Source organism: Lycium barbarum, chromosome 11 (genome assembly GCF_019175385.1).
Source record: "Lycium barbarum isolate Lr01 chromosome 11, ASM1917538v2, whole genome shotgun sequence".
Lineage (NCBI taxonomy): Eukaryota > Viridiplantae > Streptophyta > Magnoliopsida > Solanales > Solanaceae > Lycium > Lycium barbarum.
In genome coordinates, this window is record NC_083347.1 from 116,635,564 (window position 1) to 116,658,834 (window position 23,271).

Consider the following 23,271-nt stretch of genomic DNA (forward strand, 5'->3'; position numbering starts at 1 on the left):
AAATAAAAAATCGCAAGGTAAAATTTGCATAAATCTGTCTATGTAAATTTTACCTTGCGAATTTTTTTTAGTGAAGGGCAAAAGTTAAAGACCACCCCCAGCGGAGGATAATTCTGCAAATTGCCCTGTAAACTTCAGTAACCTGGGCTCATTCTGCTTGAGCCTATTTCTTCAGTGGCCCAGAGATGCCAAATAGCCTTCAAGTCCAACATCCACCAGTTATAAACCCTGAATTTGACCTATTTTTGTAAATTTTATTTTTAGCCCTTATTTAGATTTTGTCCATATTGTTAAAAACTTTGCAAATATAGTTCTTAGGAAATTATTCTTTTGGACATATTATATTTGGGTCTAATATTTGCTTATATATTTTTTAGCTCTACAGATAAAATTTTAGACTATCATCTAACTTTTGTAATAACTTAAAGAACTATAAATCAGAGTCTATTCTTTATACGATTTTCAGTTAGTTAAAAAAGAATGTTTAATGCATCACCTAAAGAATGTGTTCCCAGGCTCTAGGCTCGACAATGTTCACTCTTCCTCCTGTTGGTCAATTATGTACTCCCCTAGCAACATTTTTTCCATCTGAACTATGAAACAATAACGAGAAAAATGCCTCACTCCACATTCATAATATTTATCAGATCCTCTCTGCTGAGCCACCTTTTTATTTTTTTTTATTTTTTATATATCCTCTATAGTAAGAAACTTTCCTTCGGGATAAGTAGGATATGATGCCACAAATTGTAGTCTACTCGCATGTATCGATTTTTTGCTGGAGAAGTCTAGATCACTAGTTTTGAACTATCAAGCTTTAAAAATTCACAAGTTACAAGAAAATATTAAAAAAAATAGTCATTTACTAGACAATTGTTCCAAAAAGGGGTAAGTGGAAAAACTTTCTGCCTCAATCTGCCTCTGCCCTACCCTGTGGAATAAGTTCATTTTATACACGTTATTGAGGCTTCAACAAAACTTAGGACATTTTTACTCGATAGATATATAAATTACTCTAACAACGTGCATAGTGGATCAAGTACTTGAGAGTTAAGCCAGTAAGTCAAGAACATTGATTGAACCTTGTTGTCAGTCTCTTCAGCAGCGAAATTTAGAATTTCACAACTCAGTAGGATGATAATTAGCTGAGTTTCATAAATTATACTCCTTATGTCTCAATTTATGTGATATAGTTTGATTAGGTAAGGAGTTTAAGAAAAAAAAAAGACTTTTAAAACTTGTGATATAAAACAAGTCACAGCTATTTGTGCGAATATAAAATTTTGGAGCTATTGGGTTACAAAGCAAACAACTTGAATAAATTTGATTAAGAAATGGAGATTTTGAGCCCGTTTGGATTGTCTTATGATCAAACCAGCTTATAAGTTATTTTTTTGTTTTTTAAGTGTTTGACAAACCAGCTTAATAAGTCGGGGTAGTTTATTTTTTTTTTTTGGCTTATAAGCTATTTTTTTGTCAAATCAACTTATAAGTCACTTTTTTTTAAGCTAAACCAAACGGGCTCTTAGCATCCTCAAACATCCCATGTAACACTATTGAAAAAGTATAACAAACACATAAGCAAGTATCATGTACTAGTTAAAAATAGAAATAAAGAAGACCAAATTGTAACCTGCTGAAATTGGGGAAGACCCATTAAGTTTTTTTTTTTTTTTTTTTTTTTTTTTTTGGGTAGGTTGGATCTGGTTAAAAAAGGAAATCGAGTAATTTTAAATGAAATTGGAGAGTTGAGGTTGATTTGGAGGTTGTTTTGGTAACTTTGATAAGGGCAAAGGTGTAAATAGTCTCAACTTGTAACGGAGGGGAAACTTAGCTAATAAAATAAAGTAGAGAGGTATTTTTGACCCTTTACTTTATAACTTTAAGGAACCATGTATAAATTTAACCCTACGTTTAGTATCCGATTCGGAAAAGAAATCAATCACAAATAATAGTAGTATATCACTATAAGAAATGTGTTCATTAGATGTATCAATAAAAAAACCAAAATACAAGTATATCAAGACACCTTTAGCATCAAATTCACGGGCACTAAATAAGTCATGGCTTCCTAATAACAAATGTGGTTAGCAATACAAGAAGTTACATCTTCGGAAAATATTTTTAAAAAAAAATGAAAAGTAAAAAATAATTATAAGAAGAAGGTCAAAAGGAATTAGGTATAATATTTTGCAACCAAATGGTAGAAAGAGCTAATAAGAGTGGGAAATAACGCCATTTCTTTTCTTGAGCTTTCTTGTTCTTCTCCTTGATGAAGCAATATTCTTGAAAAATTTCCATATTTTCTCCTATGGGTCCTTCATTCTCCAAATATAAGCTGAAATACACCCAAAAAGTATGTAAAATTGCAATCACACCCACCAATGTGCTCATTGCTTTCCTCCATGGCCTAGTGATCAATAGCTTTTTCTTCAAAAAACAATCAAGAAAATTTGTATTTTTCTGGGGTACTTTTATTATTGAGTCATCATGGAATTTTTCAAGATGGTTTAGATGAATTGTGAGAGTTTTGGAAGGAACCACTTGATGATAGAATGTTTTGGGTGTTTGTTGAGTAGCTATAAACAGTCCATGGTTGATTTCAATCTTCTCATAAACTTCAAAACATGGGGAGAAATTGTCCTCTTGTTTGTTGAATTCATTGAAGCTGTTGTTGTGACTACTTGTTTCTCCTATAATAATCAGTAACTGAATCAACAAAGAAATCAAGGACCCTGATGTCGTAAAGAACTTTTATATTATTAAACTGTGTTGAGCTAAAAATAACATATACCTTTTTAATCAAGCATGATATGATAATTTGAAAAAAAAACTAAACGAGTTTAAGTTCTATGCAACGATTGCGTAAAAGATATATACATATTTTTAGTGGTTAACTTATCTACGTAATGAATATTTGAGATCAGACGCAAAAATAATATCAGAATTTGAACTGATTGTGTCTAATATGAAAGTTTTATCACGTGTTCAGTTTCTCAATGGAACAAGCAGTAGTTTTGAATGTCTACATGAAATATGCTGACAAGTTTGAGGGACTGTATATGTATTTAACCTAGATTAAACTACACTGACAAAATAAAAATTATTTACTCTATTAGAATATCAAAATTTAAATTGAAAACAAAGTAATCAATCAAATTGCAGTGATGGCGAAAAATTCTTTTCCACGCCAAAGTATGTATTTTCAACCTTAAAGTTAAAAAATATAGGATTTAACTTATACCCATTATCAGTGCAAATAGATTTTAGGCAACCAAAATTTAAGTGATCTTATAGTGTTAAAATTTTACACCATCCGTAACGAGTAGATATTTTCGCATGAGCATAATTTATTTTTTTGATTAAATACATTACTGTATAGAATTTAAACCGAATCAAATAAAGAAAGAGAAGGAAATGTTAGGAAAAATACGTTATATATACCTTCAAGCTCGTACTCTTCTTTCAAGACACCTGAAATACTTTCTATTGGAACCGTCTTGTAGTCTTCAAGAAATGTCTATTCAATTGTACAAAAGAAAGCAAATACTAATAAGATATTTGATTCAACAGTGTGAGGAAATTAAATTATCAGATTAGTAAAGAATTAATTAATTACCTTATCAAGATCCATCTCTGACATTCCAACCCATCTCAAATTTTCTACAATTCTTTCAGATTTAAAATCTTCACCAAATTGTTCAATAGGAAAAAAAGAAAAATCATCAGCTGGAGCATAATTATTTCCACCCCATGAATCTTGATTTATAATATGATCCTGTGCAGCTTGAGCAACTGAAGGGATTTCTTGGACTATATCTGTTTGATTAACTGTATTTGGAGGGTTATTCCTGGAATTAACATAGCCAGCTTGTGGAAAATCTTGAACCTCCAATGAAGGTAATGCAAATCTATGCTGCAACCTTGCACACTCTAATGCTACATTTACCTGAAAAATTATAATATACGATGAGTTTAATATTTATAATTCTGACGTTAAAAAAGAATTGTCATATTATTAGATTACTTAAAAAATAAGTATCGAGAACTGCCTGTGATAATGAGAATTATATTAAGTTGGAAAATAAAATTGGTAACCTAGCTATAACATAGTATTAAAGTATAATGACAATGTATATAAGTTAAATCAATAAATTATGAGTAAAAAAGAGATAGAAGAAGAAACCAAAAGCAACCCAAAGTGTCATTTATTTTTGGTCCATTTTTTAAAAGAAAATTGGATGCTGCACTAGAAGCTCCCCTTTTTATTGACATTTTTATAACCTTGTGCATATGGTAATGTTCCCTTGTTTTAAATTGAAGGAGTGAGTTTAACTTGGGCACATTATGCTATGAGATCATTCAAAAAATAACTACAAATAATTTCTCATCATAAGTAGAATTATTAACTTGAAATATAAGACAAACGACAACCTGCTACAAGAAACAAAATTACACTGATAGTTTATATAAAAATAAAGTTATATTGTGATAAAATCCATAAATGATAAGCAAAAGAGAGAGAGAGAAGATCAAACTCATGAACAACACAAAGTCTCTTTCATATTTGGTCCATCTTTAATTTAAAGAAAATTGGATGTTCCACTAGAATTAATTGATTAGCTGGTTTATATTCTAAATCTACCTGTTTTTATTACCTTGGGTGGTGCATATGGGGATGTTCCATAATGTTGATATGATGGACTGTTGAAATTAAAAGCTTCATCTGAAAAATATTGCATCCATTTGTCATCACTTGGACCTGCAGCTACATTCAATGTAGCTGATGGTGATCTTCTATATTCAGAGATCTCCATATCACTATCACATCTTCCCTCAGAATAAAGGTCAATGCTGGAGGATCGATCACTTGATGCACTAGTATAAGGATCTCCCATTTTTGGAGCATTCAAACTCTTCTTGATTATACGGCAAAGTGCATAAGCATCCTGCATTAATCCCACAACAAACATAAGTATCAAATAAAATTTCCATGTATTTGCTCGTAGAAAAAAATCAAGCTGGCACGTACCAGTGAGCATGTCGATTATATATAATTAAGAAAAGAAAAGTGTGATCTATTTAACAGCTTAATTTTTTGGATGAGATGGTTATATAATTTAACAAATCTTACGCGGTGTAAATCCAAATTAGTTGAGTTTGTGACTTTCAGATGTAATTAACTAGAAAAGAAAAGCCTTTTAAGGCACCCAAGGATGTGGTCTAGCAGTTAATAAAGTGAGTGAAAACCATGAGAGATGATTCAAATCTAATAAGTAGAGAGTAGAGACAAAAAAACATTTGGTGATTAATTTCGTCTAATCCGCCTAATCTAATTTTAGTGGATAGAATTCTTCGATATTTATGCCGATGAGATGCAACGCATATTCAATGAAATAGTCTACGCATAGACGAGTTAGCTAGGACGCTACTATTATAAAAAATAAAATTCTCCAATTACTAATGCATGGTACTTACATAAATAAAATAATAGTAGAAGCCTTTAAGGTTGGTATATTTATGTACCTGCAAGCCATTAGCAACTTCACATTCTCTTTCATCTAAACGATATTCATGCATAACCCAATCAGTTCTAGCTCCATTAGGTGCTCTTCCTTTATAATACACTAATGTTTTCTTGATGCCCACAGCCCTCATCAGTGAATTTACTTTTCTATCTTTTCCAGTGGCTTTCCAGTATCCTGCTTTCGTTGCCCGATTTGTCCTCGATCCGTTTGGATATTTACGGTCACGAGGACTGAAAAAGTACCATTCTAGATCTTTACTAGGCAATAGGGACTTCCCTGTGACATAAGAAAATTAAAAATAAAAATAAAAAATTAGGGACAAAAAAGAAGAAGCAAAGTGAGATCGATCGTCATGGGAGTTATGCAACACCAATTACGTGCTCCCCCTATTTCATTTTCTATGATGATGTTTGATTGGACATAAAAATTTAAGAAATAATAAAAAAAAAAGTTGGACGTACTAAAGTATCCTTGATTAGAAGTTTTTTCTTTTATTTGGTTTCTGACCTAGTGTTTGACATCTGCGCGCATTAGGGACTGACTAATTCGAATGCACATCGCATAAAGCTTATTAAATGGGAACTATTCCCTATCAGATTTTTTTTTTCATTCTTAGGGTTCCAACCCAAGACCTCTGATTAAACATGAAAATTCATGTTCATACCACCACGGTGGTCCTTAATTAGATCACTTGTAATTTTGAGCTATATTGCTTGGACTCTTCAAATATGTCACTAGGTAGGTGTTAAATTCTCTAAAAGTAGTGAATTTTTGGAGGATCCAATATGAATACGGAAACATTTTAGAAGAGCTCGAGCAACATAGATTTTGAGCGTGCCATGCCATTTTATGACTTGAGATTTTTAGTTTTAAAAATGAGACAACTTCCCTATTATAACATGTAAATATAATATGACAACGTAAATTTTTCTTATATTGACGATAAACATATATCTTAAACTCAATGGGATATAAGGCAAGGAGATCGGAACCATTGTAATCATTAAATAAACTTACCATTGTGCTAAAAAAGGGATTACTATAAATTATTATTTTTTTGATAAAGCGTCCATTGCAATATGCGATATTAAGAGGTGTCTAAAGGAAACATAAAGAGGTTAAAGAACTCATTAGTATCTCTAGAAGACAAAGCAATCATGTTGTTTTCTTTTTCCCTTAGCTTTTGGATTCGACATGTCACTAAATTAGTAAGTACACATCTTTAAGCTTCAATAGCAGATCAAAAGATGTAGGGGCCAACTTCTTTTATAGCTGGGAATTAACAAGAGATCATATATGTAAAATATTTTTGTACTAAAGCATATGACTTTTGACTGAAAAAGTGTATTCAAAGTATCAAAAATAAGAATATATTATATATTATAACCACAACGCATATGGAACTGATCTGATCTAATAAGGATTTGCAATAAATCAGTTTTTTTTTTTTAAATGTTTCAGTTTATATGATATAGAGTTTGTAGAAATAAAAATGTGCTCTCCTAACAACTTAAGTTTTAAGATAAAATAGTCACGTACTTTAATATGATATATCAATGGACCTGAGTTCGTGTCTACCACCACACATTATTAAAAAAAAAAAAATTATGTGCTTTGACCCATGGAAAAGAATCATACACACACGTGAAGGGACATGTTGAGATCACTAAGTTAATAAAAATATGCTCTCTCTAACAGTTTAAATTTTTAGATAAAATGACACACACTTCAATATAATTTGATTGGATATGGAGTTTAAGAAGAAATAAAAAGATTTTTGAAATTTGTTATCTTAATATAAGGTTTTACACTGTCATGTCACCTTTATCTTGTGACAGGTAACATTTCTTATTTTCAAAATTACAAATCCCAGATTTTAACGATGTTTGCCTGTAGAAATTCTTTTGGGAAATGTGATAATGCAAAAAAAAAAAAAAAAATTGAAGGAAAATAAAAGGTGTAATACCTGGTAAATCCCATGGCTCACATTTGTAAAGATCAACTTCAGGAATAATTTCCAGTTCTATTTTCTGACCATTGATCTTTCTTTTCAAATAATAAGCAACAAGTTCTTCATCAGTTGGATGAAATCTAAAACCAGGTGGCAATGAAACAGCTGCCATTATATTTCCTTTGCAGCTTCTCTTCAACTTAATTGATATATACTATTAGCTGGAATTAAAATTGATCACTTGGGTAGTCCTTCACACCCAAAAATGGAAAACACAAGGATGACGAGTCAAGACCAATATACCAATTAAGGCCTGCAACAAAGGTAAATAAAATAAGAAACAATTCAAAATTAATGCCAGCGGATTGAGGACAAACTCTGTATATGCGATCAGCTGAAGTACTATTGCTACGTATATATATACGCAAAATAATATTTGAAATGTATAGATATGATAAAAATACGCTTATTCTTAACCAACAATATATACCAATTGCCCAACAAGATAGTTAAATAAAATAAGAAACAATTCAAGAAATTAATGGAGAGGCGTATTTATAAATTAGGACAAGTTCTATTTGCTAGTTCAACTGAATCATTGCATTTGACTCAAATGACCAATACATAATCAAAAACCTAGTATCAATATGATAGTATTATGTTTATTTTAAACCAACTAACTCTAAATTGTTAATATACTTCTGAATTAATGTAAGCAATCAAACAGTACCTGTGACAAGATCCAAGGATGTAAAGAGAGGGGGGGGGGGGGGGGGGGGGAGGAGAGAAACTTTGAAGGTGGAAAGATGGAGATGATAATTAGAGAATGAAGGAGGATATTATGAAATTATGAGATTGGTTTTAGGGGTTTTTATGATAAGAGGACAAAAAGAGAAGATGTCCAAAAAGCAAAATAGTAATTATATAATGAAGCTTCCACCATCCTTTAGCTACTTTTTAGCTTTAGATATACTCTACTTAATTGTTTTTTTAACATCAAATGAAAGCTTTAACAATCTTTCATCTTAAGCTCAAAAATTAGGCACCCCCTTAGCTCTCTATCTGAATACAAGTTGTTGAACATTCATTTATACACAGCAAAAATTCTATGCTTCAAAATTGTCCTTTCTTGGAAATTGGAATCAGGAATTCCTTGTACACGAGGTGGAAGCTGATTTGATACATACTACCGCCCTAGGAGAGACCTATATAAATGGGGCAACTGCAAAAAAAAAAAAAAAAAAAGACAAACAAACAAAAAAGAAGAAGAAAAGGAGTTGGAATATTTGGTGTGGAAGAAGAGTACATGCATTTAAATTGTAATCATGGGATCTCTGAATCTTTACGTTAACGAGAAACAGTCAGTTGCATGGAAACGAGTTGGTGGCTTTCTTAACCGCCAATCTCCCAACATTGTCCGTGGATTTAGTATTTGAAATTTATGAATTTGTACGATGAACTCAAGTTAATATACAATAGAGTTTACTTTGTAATACTACTTCTACATATTTAATAGATTTTTAATATATGTATAAAATTGAATAAAAAATTATTGAATTCATGTGAACGAATAACCTATTTGGTTGGTTCTTGCCTTTTTCACATGCTCTATAATAGTCTCTCATTGTCGAGTTACAGACAATTTATACGCCAAGCGAGGAAGGCCGTCAGCCTAATCTTTGAGTCTGAATTTCAAAATTAATCATCGAGGGACATGATCGAATAGTTGAAATTCTTACTTCATTAATCAAAAGTCCTATATTTGATTTATGAGAATAAATAATCTATTGATATGCGGCGCGTGTTAGAATTAATAAATAGTAATTCCTATGTGGTCCTATTTTTGTATTTTAATAAGAAATATCATAAAATTTAAAATTTAAACAAGTCTTTATTTTAAATTAACTGGTTCGTTTTTGTTAGGTAATTGTTTTGAACAGTCACGTTAATGACCGCTCTCCAGTCGCTTCCTTGATGGAATTGGAAGGAAGTCTTTATCAAAAGTGAGTACATGAGCAAATTTATGTGTAACCTATAGCTCATGTAAATTCATTAGTTTTTACTAAAATGATATATATGTATTACGAAATTTATTAAATATTTATAAATATTTGATTGTAAACTCGATTACTATTGATTAACTTGAGATTGATGTAAAAATCCGTAAATTTCATATCCCGAATCCACCTCTCTGATTGAGTACATTCAGGGGCGGATGCAACATACCACCGATGGATTCCTTTGAAATCAATATTTTCAGCACAGAACAAATAGATTTAAATTATGCATGAACAATAACTATTAGATCTAACCACATAATACATTTTAAAAATATAATGAATTCAGTATTAAAAAATTTACAAATCTAATTCGGTAGCATGAAAGCTTCAATTCCTATCTGTCTATGCATAATTAACATAGTTATAGTACCGGTTCATTTTTGGAAGCCCCTATATGTAATTTTGTGGTAGTATATGTTTTTTAGGTAAATTTAGAAGGAGAAGGGGAGCCTTGGTGTAACTAGTAAAGTTACTATCATCTAGTCCGGAGGTTATGAGTTCGAGCGTGAAAACAACTTTTGTAGAAAGAAATGCAGAATAAGTTGCTTACAATAGACCATTGTTGTTCAGCCTTTACTCGAATACAACTTGAAGCTGTATTTGAAAATTTGAAATACTTAAAACAACGTTTTCAATTTTTTGCACTTCCAATACATTTAAATAACTTGCAAAAAAGTTTAACCAAACACATTTCTATCTTTAACTCCGACTTCAATTCCAACAAAAAAAAAAAAACGATTTTTTTTTTGGCCAAACGCCTACTTAATTTGGTCATTAAAATCGGCCAACTTTTGCCACGTGAATAAAAAGATCCAACGTGGCTAGGTGGGGCCTAGCTGGGGGGACAAAGGATCACTTGTGACTGCTTTTTTGTCGTTTGCCAACCCATCTCTCTCAATGTGATTCCAAAATTATTCTCTTTTCTTGAAGCTTTTCCTTTTTCATCAATCTATCTTTTGGTGCTTTTCCCCTTTTTTGGGGTTTAAATAGGTTCTTTCATCTTTATTTTTACCCCATTCTGTTAGGATTCTTTTCAAAGGAAATATGAATAAAACGTTATCTCTTAAATTTATTAATTATATAGCTTTAAATAATAAAAAAGGAGTAGTAAATTCTTATTATAACTAAGAATTGAGTATTCTAGTTAATTAGATACTTCATTCGTCTCAATCTATGTGACACCTTTCCGGATTTCAAGAGTCAAATGGATTTTTCTTTGACGGTCATCTTTTTATGTGTCTTTCAAAAATATTTTGAATTGTGAAATATTGTGAGTTATAATACTTTTTACGTAGTTTTAGAATATGTACATTTTATTTCAAAAACATAAAGATTTCATGTCCGAATTCATAGTCAAAATAAAAAGGCTAAAGTCATAGACAGACCCTCAAACTTGTCCATATTTTCCACTTAGACCCCTCAACTGAGCGGCGTACCATATGAACCCTTAAAGAGAATCTTTATTGTGCCACTTGGACACGTCGGACCAGCTTGGCACAACGCGTGCAATTGACGATTTTTGGACGCGTGAGCCTCTTAAACAAGCTGAGTTGCACTAAAAATAACGGCCAAATGAACCCTTCAACTGTAATATTTGCCCCACCCACTTTTAAATATATCTTCTTCTTCCCCAATTCATAATATTGAACCCTAAATACTCCAAAACCATTATTGCTCCAATTTTTTTAATTTTCAGTCAAATTAATTGTTGTTTCACTATTTTTTTCTACTCTATCTCTCTTTTTTGCTTTTAATCTTGCTTCAACAATGGCTAACACTTTAAGAATCGAGTTTTGCCGATGTGGGCGTATTTGCGAATTGAAAATTTCATGGAGTCCAAATAATCCTGGAAGGAGATTTTTTTCCTGCCCAATTGATGAGGTAAGCGTATACTATTTATGGGTTATTTCATTACTTAATTCTTCCGAGGAATTGATTCAGAAAGCTTCTTCTTTTTATTCTTTGAAGGCTAGAGGTGGATGTAATTACTTCAATTGGTACGAACCAAGGCATCCCGAGCAAGCAAATAAAGTCATTTATGGGTTGTTGAAGACGGTTAAAGCTTTTGAGGAAGAAAAGGCTCGTGCAAGAAGAACTAGGAAGAAGTTGGTGTTTGGTCTAGTGTTGTTGTTTGCAATTTGGTTCCAATTTTGGAATTGTACTTGATGATGTTTAGTTTTAGTAATTATAGTAGGTTAAATTGCACTACATTTTGACTGTTTTAGGGACTGTTTTAGATAGTATATTATGGTATAGGTTAATCTCACAAAGTTGGCCAAATTTTGTGATTTTGTGTAATTGTATATGGCCACACTTTTATGAATCGAATGAATATATATTGGTTAAAATGCACTGCATTTGACATTGTTGTGTGTATTTTTTTGGTTCAATATTGTGGGCAAAGTATAAAGTACTAAAATTTGGATACTAACATAAATCAAAACCATACTTCATAAAGTAAACGAAAACAAAACAATCCAAACCAAACATCATTTTTCATAAATAGAAAGAGACGACCTAATCAATATCTATGATCTTCGGCTTCTCCACTTTAGTAACAATGAAGTGGAGGTGATCCTCTAGATCACTGTCACACCCCAATCCTGGTAGGGTATGATGGGCACCCGACCCTTACTTAGAGTCGAGCGAACCCGCTACTTCTCGTTATACTTATAAATCTCACAGGACTCTTAAGTCATGAAATGAAATGCACAATGGGAGCTTTAAAAAACATTCTTTTCATCTTTCTCGAATCAAATAAAATTTGTAATCATATGAATCTGTAAAGTAATGCATAATGATACATCGGCTTAAATAGCAGCTTACAAGACTGGCATACTGTATACATGACTCTGTCTACAAAGTCTCTAACATAAATCAATATACCATAACAGAGATACTCTGACTCGGCAACACTCCGGAAAGAAATGGAGCTCGCCAATCCAGCTGGAACATCTTCTAGCAATATCTTCTACTCATCTGTATACACCTGCGTGGCATGAAACGCAACGCCCACAAGAAGGGGCGTCAGTACGAATAATGTACTGAGTATGTAAGGCACGAGTAACAACATAACATAGATATGAAAAGTAACAAGGAATAAGAGAGATAACCTGTACATCTGGATGCCTCGTAAGGCGGTCATGCATGCTTAGCCTTTTTAAAAAAACATTTCAATACATAAACATAGTAACATGCCCGGCCATTAAGGCGCGGTGTCATATATATAATATCATGCCCGGCCATTAAGGCTCGGTGTTATCATCATTAGCCCGCGTCCGGGCCTCCCGCGTCCGGGGCAATATCATAACATGCCCACTGCAGTGGTGTGCACATCTACGTGCCTGCCCGGCCGACTATAGCGCAGCGCGGTGTGAGAAAATACATACATAAATATAAAGCATGCATAAGAGCCAAGTAAAAGCTATAAGTGCATCGGAGTGACGTAAGGTCGATACCCTCTGATTATATTATGGAATAATCATCGTCGCTTTGTCTCACCTTGAAGGAACAATTATTATAAGGTGAGACTATCAATGAAGGATAGCATTAAGAGAAAACATAGAGTAAGATCATAAATCTCGTAAGGCATCAATTCATATACTTTGGAAGATTTAGAAATAAAGTCACCATCCATGAATAAATTGAGAAATCAATAAATAGCTCGACATTCTCATATCGTTATTGAAATCATAAACTTGGAACCTTTAAACATAAAATCGTTCTCATCATAGTCATCATAATAATATTCTCATTTTTGACATCATCATTGTCATGGAAAAAAAACATATCCATCGTTTTTATCACAAGAGTTCACATAATCACAAACTTTGGTTTGGAAATACGAATATTTTGGAAAACATTTATGGATTATCAGGAAGGAGATCATGCCTTGGAATCTTAGACTTTCTAACTTTTGATAACAAGGAAAGTATGGAAACATTTATGAAATCATAATCTAGGGATCATGCCTTTGAAAGAAAGGGACGAGCCTTAACATACCTGGAAGATAATTTCTCGACTTCCAACTTACTTCCAGTTTTGCAATTCACTTAAGATCATTGATAGCCTCGTAATCTACATATAGAACCATTCATAATATTGTTAGGCTCGTCATTAGGCACTTGTCTCAAGACTTTAATTAAAATCCTTCTAAATTCTGTCGAAATTCGGGCAGCATCTCCCCTGTTTATATGCCTAGCCCGAAATCATAATATCAACAACAACAATACCAACATCATCAACACCATTATCCATGCCAATATATCTCCTAAAACATCGCACACGATGTCTTCTAAATTTCTCAACTACCCAACTTGTGATACGACTATTTAATAACTTTATTTTCGTAAAGAAGCCGAAATTAATACCAACGACATCAATAACAACATCCTCAACATCCTACAAGATAAATATATATATTTTATCCAAAATTCTCTTCAACCCTCAATCCATAATTCAACAACATCAACACAACAAAATATAACCTTTATTCTTGCAATTACTCCTTAATCCATATTGATAAAGAAAGAAATTCAATGATTCATACCTTGTATTTACCAAAGTAACAAGATCTTCAATTTTTACTTGTTCCCAAGCTCCTCCAACACCAAAACGGAATTATAATTGCGTCTACGCGTTGCTCGGGCCTCGATTGATATTCCGTAGCTTGAAATTTGCGCAAAATCTTCAATTCTATATGAGATTTAAGAGCCCTTTGATGGCTGAACTTTCTGGAAATTTTCAGAGGTTTTTGATGAAGAAAAATGGGGGTTTTCCCCTTTTTATAAGAGCTGAGGCGGCGTCACTGTAGCTACAGTACTGTAGTATTACTGTAGCAGTCCTGTTTCTGCGTCGACAGATCAGTTTGTAACGTCTGTAATTCTCTATTCCGATGTCCTATCGACGAGCGGTTTATTGCATTAGAAACTAGACTCGCCGAACTTCATTTTAGGATTTTGAAACACCTTAAAACTCCTAATATGCTAGGAGATATGCCCTTCCAAAGTTGACTAAAAAATAATCTGCCCAACATTTCTCAAATTTTCGTCGAATCTATTTTCTTCAGTTTGCTTGGTCTCGAAATCTTCCGAAACTCTCCATACATGATATTTATCATTATTATACATAATAATGGCCATGTTCTTGTGTTTCAAAATAGTCTTTCCCGATTACGACTTACGAGGTCGTAATTCGTCTTTTTATTTCGTTGTTACATATTTCTCATGGCTTGTATCTTCCAAAGCGTCATGGGACGTCTCCGACACTCCATTACTATGTTGATGTACGTGTCATGCTCATGCTCTGAAGGTGTGGGGTATAACAATCACAAACTTGAAAACGCAACTCATCCCCTTCCCTTAGGCCTTTTGCATCAACAAAATCTTTCCATCCGTTGTTGAGGCGCGCCTTTTGACCGATCTTGTATTTCATAAAGAAAGCGCCTTTGTCGTATAAAACAACGGCTTCTTTGTCAACTTGTGGAAGAACATCCATAGTTGGAAGAATCTATACAAACAAGTAGTATTAGAAATAATAACAAAACAATGGTAAACAAAAGCTAAGAAATAAAGACTTACGAAATCATCATTTTGTATTATAGGATTTGGTCAATGTTTTCTCAAACCAAGCAATAGTGTAATGTTGGATAGGTGGCATTTTGTTTGAGAGACTATTGAGTGAAGTCATTTGTGAGCATGTTGGATAGTAAAATGGAAGACTATGGGGATTTATATAGGTCATAATACAACCATCCAACCACTCTATTTAATTTATTCAACTCATCTATTTAATTCATTCAACCATTCAATTATTCTTCATTCAACCACTCAATTACTCTTCATTCAACCATTCAACCACTATAATTAATTCATTCAACCCCTCTCCAACTACCACTTAACTAATCAAAATAACAGTTACATTCAATAGAAGTACTTGGCTACAACTGCCACATTGTTACTAATCAAAACAGGCTAGCCATCAAAATAACCGTTACATGCAAAGGACATAAAACACATAATAGTACTTGGCTGCAACTGCCAATTGTTTCACAAAGTATTCAGAACTGCCAAATTGTTTGAAAAGACATTCAGAACTGCCAAATTAGCTTCTTCCTTGCTTCTGATTTCCTGCTAAAGGATGCATGGCCTGGACCTGTGGAACTGCTGCCTGCTGCTGATGGAGTTAGTTGGTTAGAAGGCTTGTTGGTGATTATATTTCTCCTATTTCTAGACTGCTGCTGTAGTTGTGTATTTGTGACAACACTTTTACCTTTGAACTTCAGACCAGGAAGTTTAAATCCAAGATCAATGTTCACTGCACTAGTGTCCCTCATAGTCCCATGCCTCACAACTCTCTCACTTGAACTACCAGGCTACAATTGACATAAAAATAAATTAGATTAACTTAACAAAGTGCTAAATGCCAGATTGTAAACCTTGAATCCTTACATTAATGACAGTTCTTCCAGTTGTTGGGTTTATGTAGCATCCAAGGCCAGAATTTTTAGGCCTTTTCTGTGCATAACTTGATTGACCGCTTCCTCTACCCCTTTTAAACCCAACTGATTCACCACTTCCTCTAGGCCTTTTCTGTGCAGAGCTTGATTCACCACTTCCTCTATCACTTCCACCCTCGAAGTAAAATCAAATGTTAGGAACAGTTCTCAATAATAATGTATTAAAATGGAAATAAATCAACAAAAGCGTACCCTTGTTACTGGACAAGACTTTTTGTTATGGCCTAGTTGGTGACATGTTGAACATGTCATCTTCACACATTTTTTGGACAACTTGCCATACTTCTTTCTTAGTTCATCTTTATCCTTTCTTCTTTTTTTCTTTGGTCTGCCAGACATTACTTTTGGTGCTGGAGGTTCAATCTTCATGTTATTAGTCTTAGGCCACATCTTCATGTTGGGTAGTGGGTCAAGAAAGTATGAATATGCCTTCATAAATGTCTCCTTTCTATACCAATGTTCCACATGATTATATGGTTCATCCCCTAGATGGTAGAATGCACATATTGCATGTTGGCAGGGGATTCCTCTTAACTGTCACAGCCTACAAGTGCATGTTTTGTTCCATAAGTGTACAATGAACCTATATTCATATTCTTTAATCTCAAACCCTTCTAGCCCATTCCACAACACTTCACATTTGTTAGACAACTTCTTGTTTTCTTCCAACATCACCCTTGCCATAGGTGAAATATCAGTAATCTATGTCTCAGCAAATCTTCTCATTTCAACATGCCTAGTAATTACTTTATGCCTAATCTCTTCTAGCATGGTAATGATAGACTTATGCATAGCTACTAATATCCAGGAATTAAAGGTCTCACACATATTGTTTTCAACTATATCACACTTAGAGTGTTCCCTAAAATAGGCTCTACACCAGTGCTCTTTGTTAAATTGCAATAAATCTTCACAGATGTCTTTTCCAAGTCTATCTAATTTTGTAAGTTCTTCTCTCAACTCTACCTCAAATGATGCTTTAGAGACCCTCCAGAACTGTTTTCTTCTTTCTTCACCTCTCCAATCTTTCTGCCAATTAGCCCATATGTGTCTAGCACACTTCCTATGCTCAGCATTTGGTAAAAGATTTAGAAGGGTGCTCAACAATCCCCACAATACAACACAACAAGTACAATTAGTTTATATGCAAAAAAAAAAACAAGGTAAACAATGCAAAAACAGTTAGTAAAATTACCTTTTGCATGTCTGACATTACTGTAATTCCATCTCCAATTCCTAGCCCCAAATCATTGATTAAGTTCTGAATAAACCATGTGCATGACTCTTTTGACTCATTGTCAATGACAACCCAAGCAATGGGAAACATCTGCTGATTCTCATTTTTTCCAACAGCCACCAGAAGTTCACCCTTACATGCACCTTTTAGGAAGCAACCATCAAACCCAATAATTTTCTTGCATCCCTCCAACCAGCCCCTTTTCATTGCATCAAAACATACATAAAAATACTTAAAAATTCACTCCAGGCTGACTTTCTCTGTCTGTTTTCACTATGCAAGTGTTGCCAAGATTACTCAAAAATGATTTGTTCTGCATAATCACAAAGTCTTGCAAACTCCTCCCTCCAACCCCCTATAAACTTTAAGCACTATTTGTTTTGCCCTATAACATATAGTTCTACCAACATGCAACCCTAACTGGTCTCTCACCAAGTCCTGAATTTCCCAAATTCTAATATTAGGTTGAGAAGTGATCCTACCCTTAAATCTGTTGGATATGAACTTAGCATTGCACATCTTATTCTTGCTAAGTGGAGTGCATTTGTGAATTGGATGGTAAGTTTTCACCATAAAATCCCCTAATTTTTTTTTATCAAGACTAGCATACAACCTCCAATTACAAATCTTGGACTTACACCTACACCTCACCTTCTTTTGCTCATTTGGTTTAATTTTCAACTGAACATGGAATTCAACAGCATAATTAGCTACTGCCTTTCTAAATACTTCAACATTCTCAAATACCACACCTAATAAGTTGGTATTTTACCAATTTATCTCTTTTTTAATCTTATATTTTTGCTATGTTTGATTGATAAAATAGTGCATTTAACATCGTTTACATCTATTTTACACGTTTTATGTGATTTAGAAGTGATCGGAAGAAACCAAGTGAAAATAAAGTCAAAAAGAGGCCAAATTGGACAAAAAAACTGTCAAGTTTTACAAAACTGTCAAAACTGGACATTTTTCAAAACCGTCAAAACGAGACAGTTTTGCAAAAACAGGACAGATTTGCAAAAATGGGGCAGAACTGCAAAAACTGAAATCTGGGGCATATTTTGTCATTTCTTGGACTTGGAAAAATTGGGGAACTACAAAAGGAAGACAGGGGAACAATTATATTCATCTTTGGCCATTTCATACAAGCTTGGAGAGCTAGGGTTTCATCTACACCATTGGAGGAGAAGATTGGAGCATCTTAATGAGATATTTCTTAAACCTTTTTTCAATTCCTTGTTTTGTATTGAATATTTAAGTGTGCAGTATTTTCTTCTTTCACTTGAATCTTGTTTATGATATTATTCATTATCAAGTGTTGGATTAAATCTCTTGTTATGCTTATGTATTGAATGATTTTTATTTTTAATGAAGTGGATCTTTGTTGTTTTAATTAATCTTGTTCTTTAATGTTTCTTAAGGGATTAGCTAACCCTAAGACTCGCCCATTTACTTTGATTGTGCTCGGAAGAGGAAATCTAGGTTGGGAAAGATTAATTAATAAGAATTTGGGTCATTAAACCCATCTAATAACTTGAGCTCGGAAGAGGATAGTTACTTGAGGTTAAATTGATTGTGCTTAATATCACACTCTAAGGCTTGAAAAGCTTAGAGTGAAATTCATTAATTTGGTTGGAAGACTTTCAATGAGATTTTAGAAATCATTATCTATTAACATAAACCCGCTCTTAGTTGTAATATCATAAAATATATTGGATCGTTACTTGAGAGTTCCTTGTATCCATGCTTGTGGCCATTGATCATTTTACTTGCTTTCTAGGTTAGTTTACATTTTTGCATTAGTTATAATTTTCTTAAAATCAAAATATTATCAAGTGTTTGGCTTAGCGTAGAAAGTGATAATTCCTTACTTATTTAAATTGCCTAGTATATTGTTCCCAGTGAGATCGACCCCGACTCATAGTTGGGTAAATCATATTGCATACGACCGTGTACACTTTCTCTTTGAGGAGTGGATTTGGACGTTATCAATGCCTAGCTCAAGAATGCTAACCACACAGTCTGGATCATACTTTATTTTGTTGCTCTTCCTTCTACTCGGCAAGTCAACACCAGGTTCAGCTTCCACATCCAGTTCATCATCTGAATCTTCACTATATTCTTCAGCAGAACTATCAATATACTGCTCATGCCCTGCTAAGCATCCATTATATTTGGAGGCCTTGTTCTTTCCAATATCTTCAAAACCCCTATCTATTTTTCCCTCACCTAGGGGTACCTCAGCAGTGACAGTAGGTTCCTTTCTCTTTTGTATTTGCTTCTTCAATTTACTTCTCTTTTCATTCCTCAAAGAAATTAACTCTTCATCAGTTTCACTATCATCTTCATCTGGTATTTTATCCAGATCTGACTCACTACTAGCAAAAAATGAGTCTCCATCATTAGTTTGTTCATCATTCACTTCCTCTTCAACTTCAACAGTTGACCCTCTCTCTTCAACATTAGGAACATTTACAGACCCTCTCTCTTCAACCTCTTCAACACTAGGAGCATTTACAGCAGCTTCATCTCTTTCTTTAGGGTTTTCTATGTTTTCTCCAACCCCAGTATTTATATCAGTGTCAAAAGCCACATATGTTGCCCTAGATGCATCATTTACCTCTAACTCACATATAAGACCAGTAGGGCCACATCTTCCATCACCTCAGGGTTTTCACACACATGTGAAATATAAAAATGTAACATATCACCAAGTTTCAAACCACTCACTACAATTAAGAATTCAACATCAGTCATCACTTGGACAAAAGTTTTACTTATCAAGTCTTGGTAAAAGAAACTACCCACTAAATTATATCCAATTTTTTTTTTATATAAAAAGTAGCTCGAATAAAGAGAAGTGGTCTTTATCAATATCAGCAATTGCAACATCCTTCTCATCTACATATTTGGGGTTAGGGCCCATTGTAAAGTTACCACCATGGTGAAAATGGACCTCAATAATATCTGACATATCTACTTTTTAAGATTGCCAATCGTTTAAAAAAACCCTAATTTTGCACAAAATAACAACAATATCATCCACTAAATATTTCGACAATAATAAAAGGCTAAAGCAAAAGTTACCTTTTTAAAGAAATGGAATGAGCAGAATTCACAGAATAACCTTCAAAACCCACAAAAAACTAAGACCAACACACAAAATCAAGCAACTGAAAAAACGAACTTAGGGTTTATTTTGGGGGTAACTAACATCGTATGAGTTAGAATTGGGTGGAAGTTTAAACACTATGTCGAATTCTATAGTGGAAATAGATGAATTTAGGGTTTGAAGTAGGATGAATTGAGGGTTTGATAATATTTGGAAGAGAAATGGATTTTGACCTAGGGAATATGATCGGGTTTTGATTTATTTGGGTAAAAAAATAAATCGGGTTTTGATTTATTTGGGTAAAAAAATAAACCGGGTTTTGATTTATTTGGGTAAAAAAATAAACGGGTTGGCCCGTGCGTATATGGCATATTAATTGACGTGGCAAAATGTAATTGGGAGGCTAATACACATAGGCGGTGCGTGCCAACACGCATAAGTCTTATTTTAACCAGTTGGCCCAATGTGTCCAAGTGACACAATAAAGGTTGTCTTGGAGGGTTCATATGGTACGCCGCTCCGTTGAGGGGTCCAAGTGGAAAATATGGACAAGTTTGAGGCTCTATCTATGACTTTAGCCAAATAAAAATGTTTGACTCTCAAATCTGAATGTGCCACATAAATCAGGACAGAGAGAGTGTTACATTAATAATATAACTAAACAACTAATTATTCTAGAAATTTTGTAGCAATACAAGATGCAACATCCAATATATTGTTTAATACTTCATTCCTTACAATTTACGTGACAAATTTTACTCCGAATGATATCTAAGAAAAGAAAAAAAAAGCTCTAATAATTTGTGATTTATTATCTTAAATATATCACACTATTTATTTGACAATAAATGTTTCTATTAAGAGTAAATATAAAATATGTAATTCTTTTTAAAATAAATAAAAAAGAGTATCACATAAAATTGAAATGGAGGGATTAATTACTTGGTTGCACTGTTAATTTTACATTTCCTAAATAACCGATAGTACCAACATCCATTGATCACTGAATATGATTAGGAAATGATCATTTTAAAAATTATTTATATTTATAATTCTTCCTTATGACCATATAGTGCTTAGAGTGTTCTACTAAGAAAACTGCAAATCAATCATATTTAATGAGTGAATCTCTACCTTTTTATGCTTATCATGTATTGTTTTTATTTTCTCTTAGGGTATAATCTCCTGTAAGGCTTGGATTAGTTGTTGCTTGAGAGTAATTAAAAGTAATCAAATAACTCAACGTATGCAAATAATATACAAAGTTAGTTTAAAAAATGAACTAGCTTATAACCCAAATCATCATGCCAACAAGGTAGATGTTTTTTCTTCTAATAGCAAAGTTAGTTCACTTGAGGATATATCATTTGTGAATACACATAGCATTGAATTGGATAATATATTATTTAACTCATGTACCTATAGCATAAGAATTTGTAATTCATTTCATCCTTTGATAAAGTATTGGCTATGTTGAAATTATAATTAAGTAAATCATATCTTTTTTTATAATAGTTTAATTTTTTAGATGAAATAATTAGGCACTACAATATGCATGGTATATAGCAAAGTAGAAAAAATTTATGGGTTTGAATCTCATGATTGCCACCACCTAGAAAGCAACAAAAAAGATAATTTCATGTGCTTGACCAATGAAAATGAATGAAATGGATACGTAATCAGACTTTTGAAGATATAGTTAAATAAATAAAATTGTGTTATCTCTAACAAGTTAAAATTTTAAATGAGGTGATAACACTAAATTAAAAAAGACAGAAATTTATGTCTGAAATTTGCTCATCGAAGACGTTTCCTACGGACTTTCCATTGGAATTCCCAAATTTCCAATGGATTTCAGATGGAAATGTCTATCAGAAATTTCCCTCTTCTTAATTGTGTCACGCCATTTCAAAATGCCATCAGAGTAAGTAGAAGTTTTAGATTCAGTGTCGTTCACCACTCATTGCCAAAAGAATTTTCACGTATTTAACTCATGAAAAAAAAAATTAGACATGCATATAAAGAGGCCATACTTTCTTTAACAATTTAGTTTTAGATAACATAGTCAAACACTCCAACAAACTAAAATCGAAATGTGTATTGGGACTGGGAGATATAGGACGACGACATACCATTCAAAACAAATACTATTCGAAAAGAATGAAATCATCAGAAAAAATGAAAGTTCTCGTTATTCACATTTCATTTGAATAATGGGTTAACCTTTTAATTTAAAAAACATTAGATGGATTAGCTAAACAATTCATCAATTTGGTCACGTTGGAAATACCAAAATTTAAAAATAGAGAAAAAGTTCCAAACTTGTAATGAGGAAAGATAGTTTGAACGTGAAATTTAAAGTGATTCAATCATGAATTTTTCACTATTAAATTCAATTATAAAATTACCTCAACAGCTTTAAATTTCTTCTTTTCTTTAATTTAATTTTCCCTTCTAATTTACGTCACATTAGTCCGCCAGCCCAGATGAAGAAAAAGAAAAAAATTAAAGTCATTGTTGGGATTATTTTAATAAAAAGGCATAAAAACATTCCTTTTTTTCTTCTAATAATCAAAACAACTTGTTCTCTTTCTTAGATAGTATTGTACTATGAGTTTAAATTATGTATATTTGATATTATACATAATATTATATTATCACTGCAATTTAACCGGTATAGCCAGGTATCATTAGGTTAAAATGATCTGAAGATATTTGGTGGATTTGTTGAGATATATATAAACGAGTATGAAGACGACGGCGTGATGGTGTGGGGCCATCTTAACGTCTTTGTCTGTCTAAAGCCGGTTTGCTACCTTTACTCATAAAGAAGCTAGTGAATTATGGCTTATTATAAGAAAAA

The 23,271-nt window shown here is 32.9% G+C and overlaps 1 protein-coding gene across 1 annotated transcript; it reads right to left on the bottom strand.

Moving 5' to 3' along the window:
* Positions 1-1,732: 1,732 nt before the first annotated feature.
* LOC132617775 (NAC domain-containing protein 54-like) lies at positions 1,733-7,781 on the bottom strand. Its single transcript, XM_060332850.1, has 6 exons — positions 7,495-7,781; positions 5,527-5,804; positions 4,659-4,949; positions 3,620-3,949; positions 3,445-3,520; positions 1,733-2,693 (listed from the first exon to the last, which is right to left on the bottom strand). The coding sequence occupies exons 1-6, from the start codon at positions 7,649-7,651 to the stop codon at positions 2,167-2,169; spliced, it is 1,659 nt and encodes a 552-aa protein (XP_060188833.1). The 5' UTR covers positions 7,652-7,781; the 3' UTR covers positions 1,733-2,166.
* Between the last annotated feature and the right edge of the window lie 15,490 nt (positions 7,782-23,271).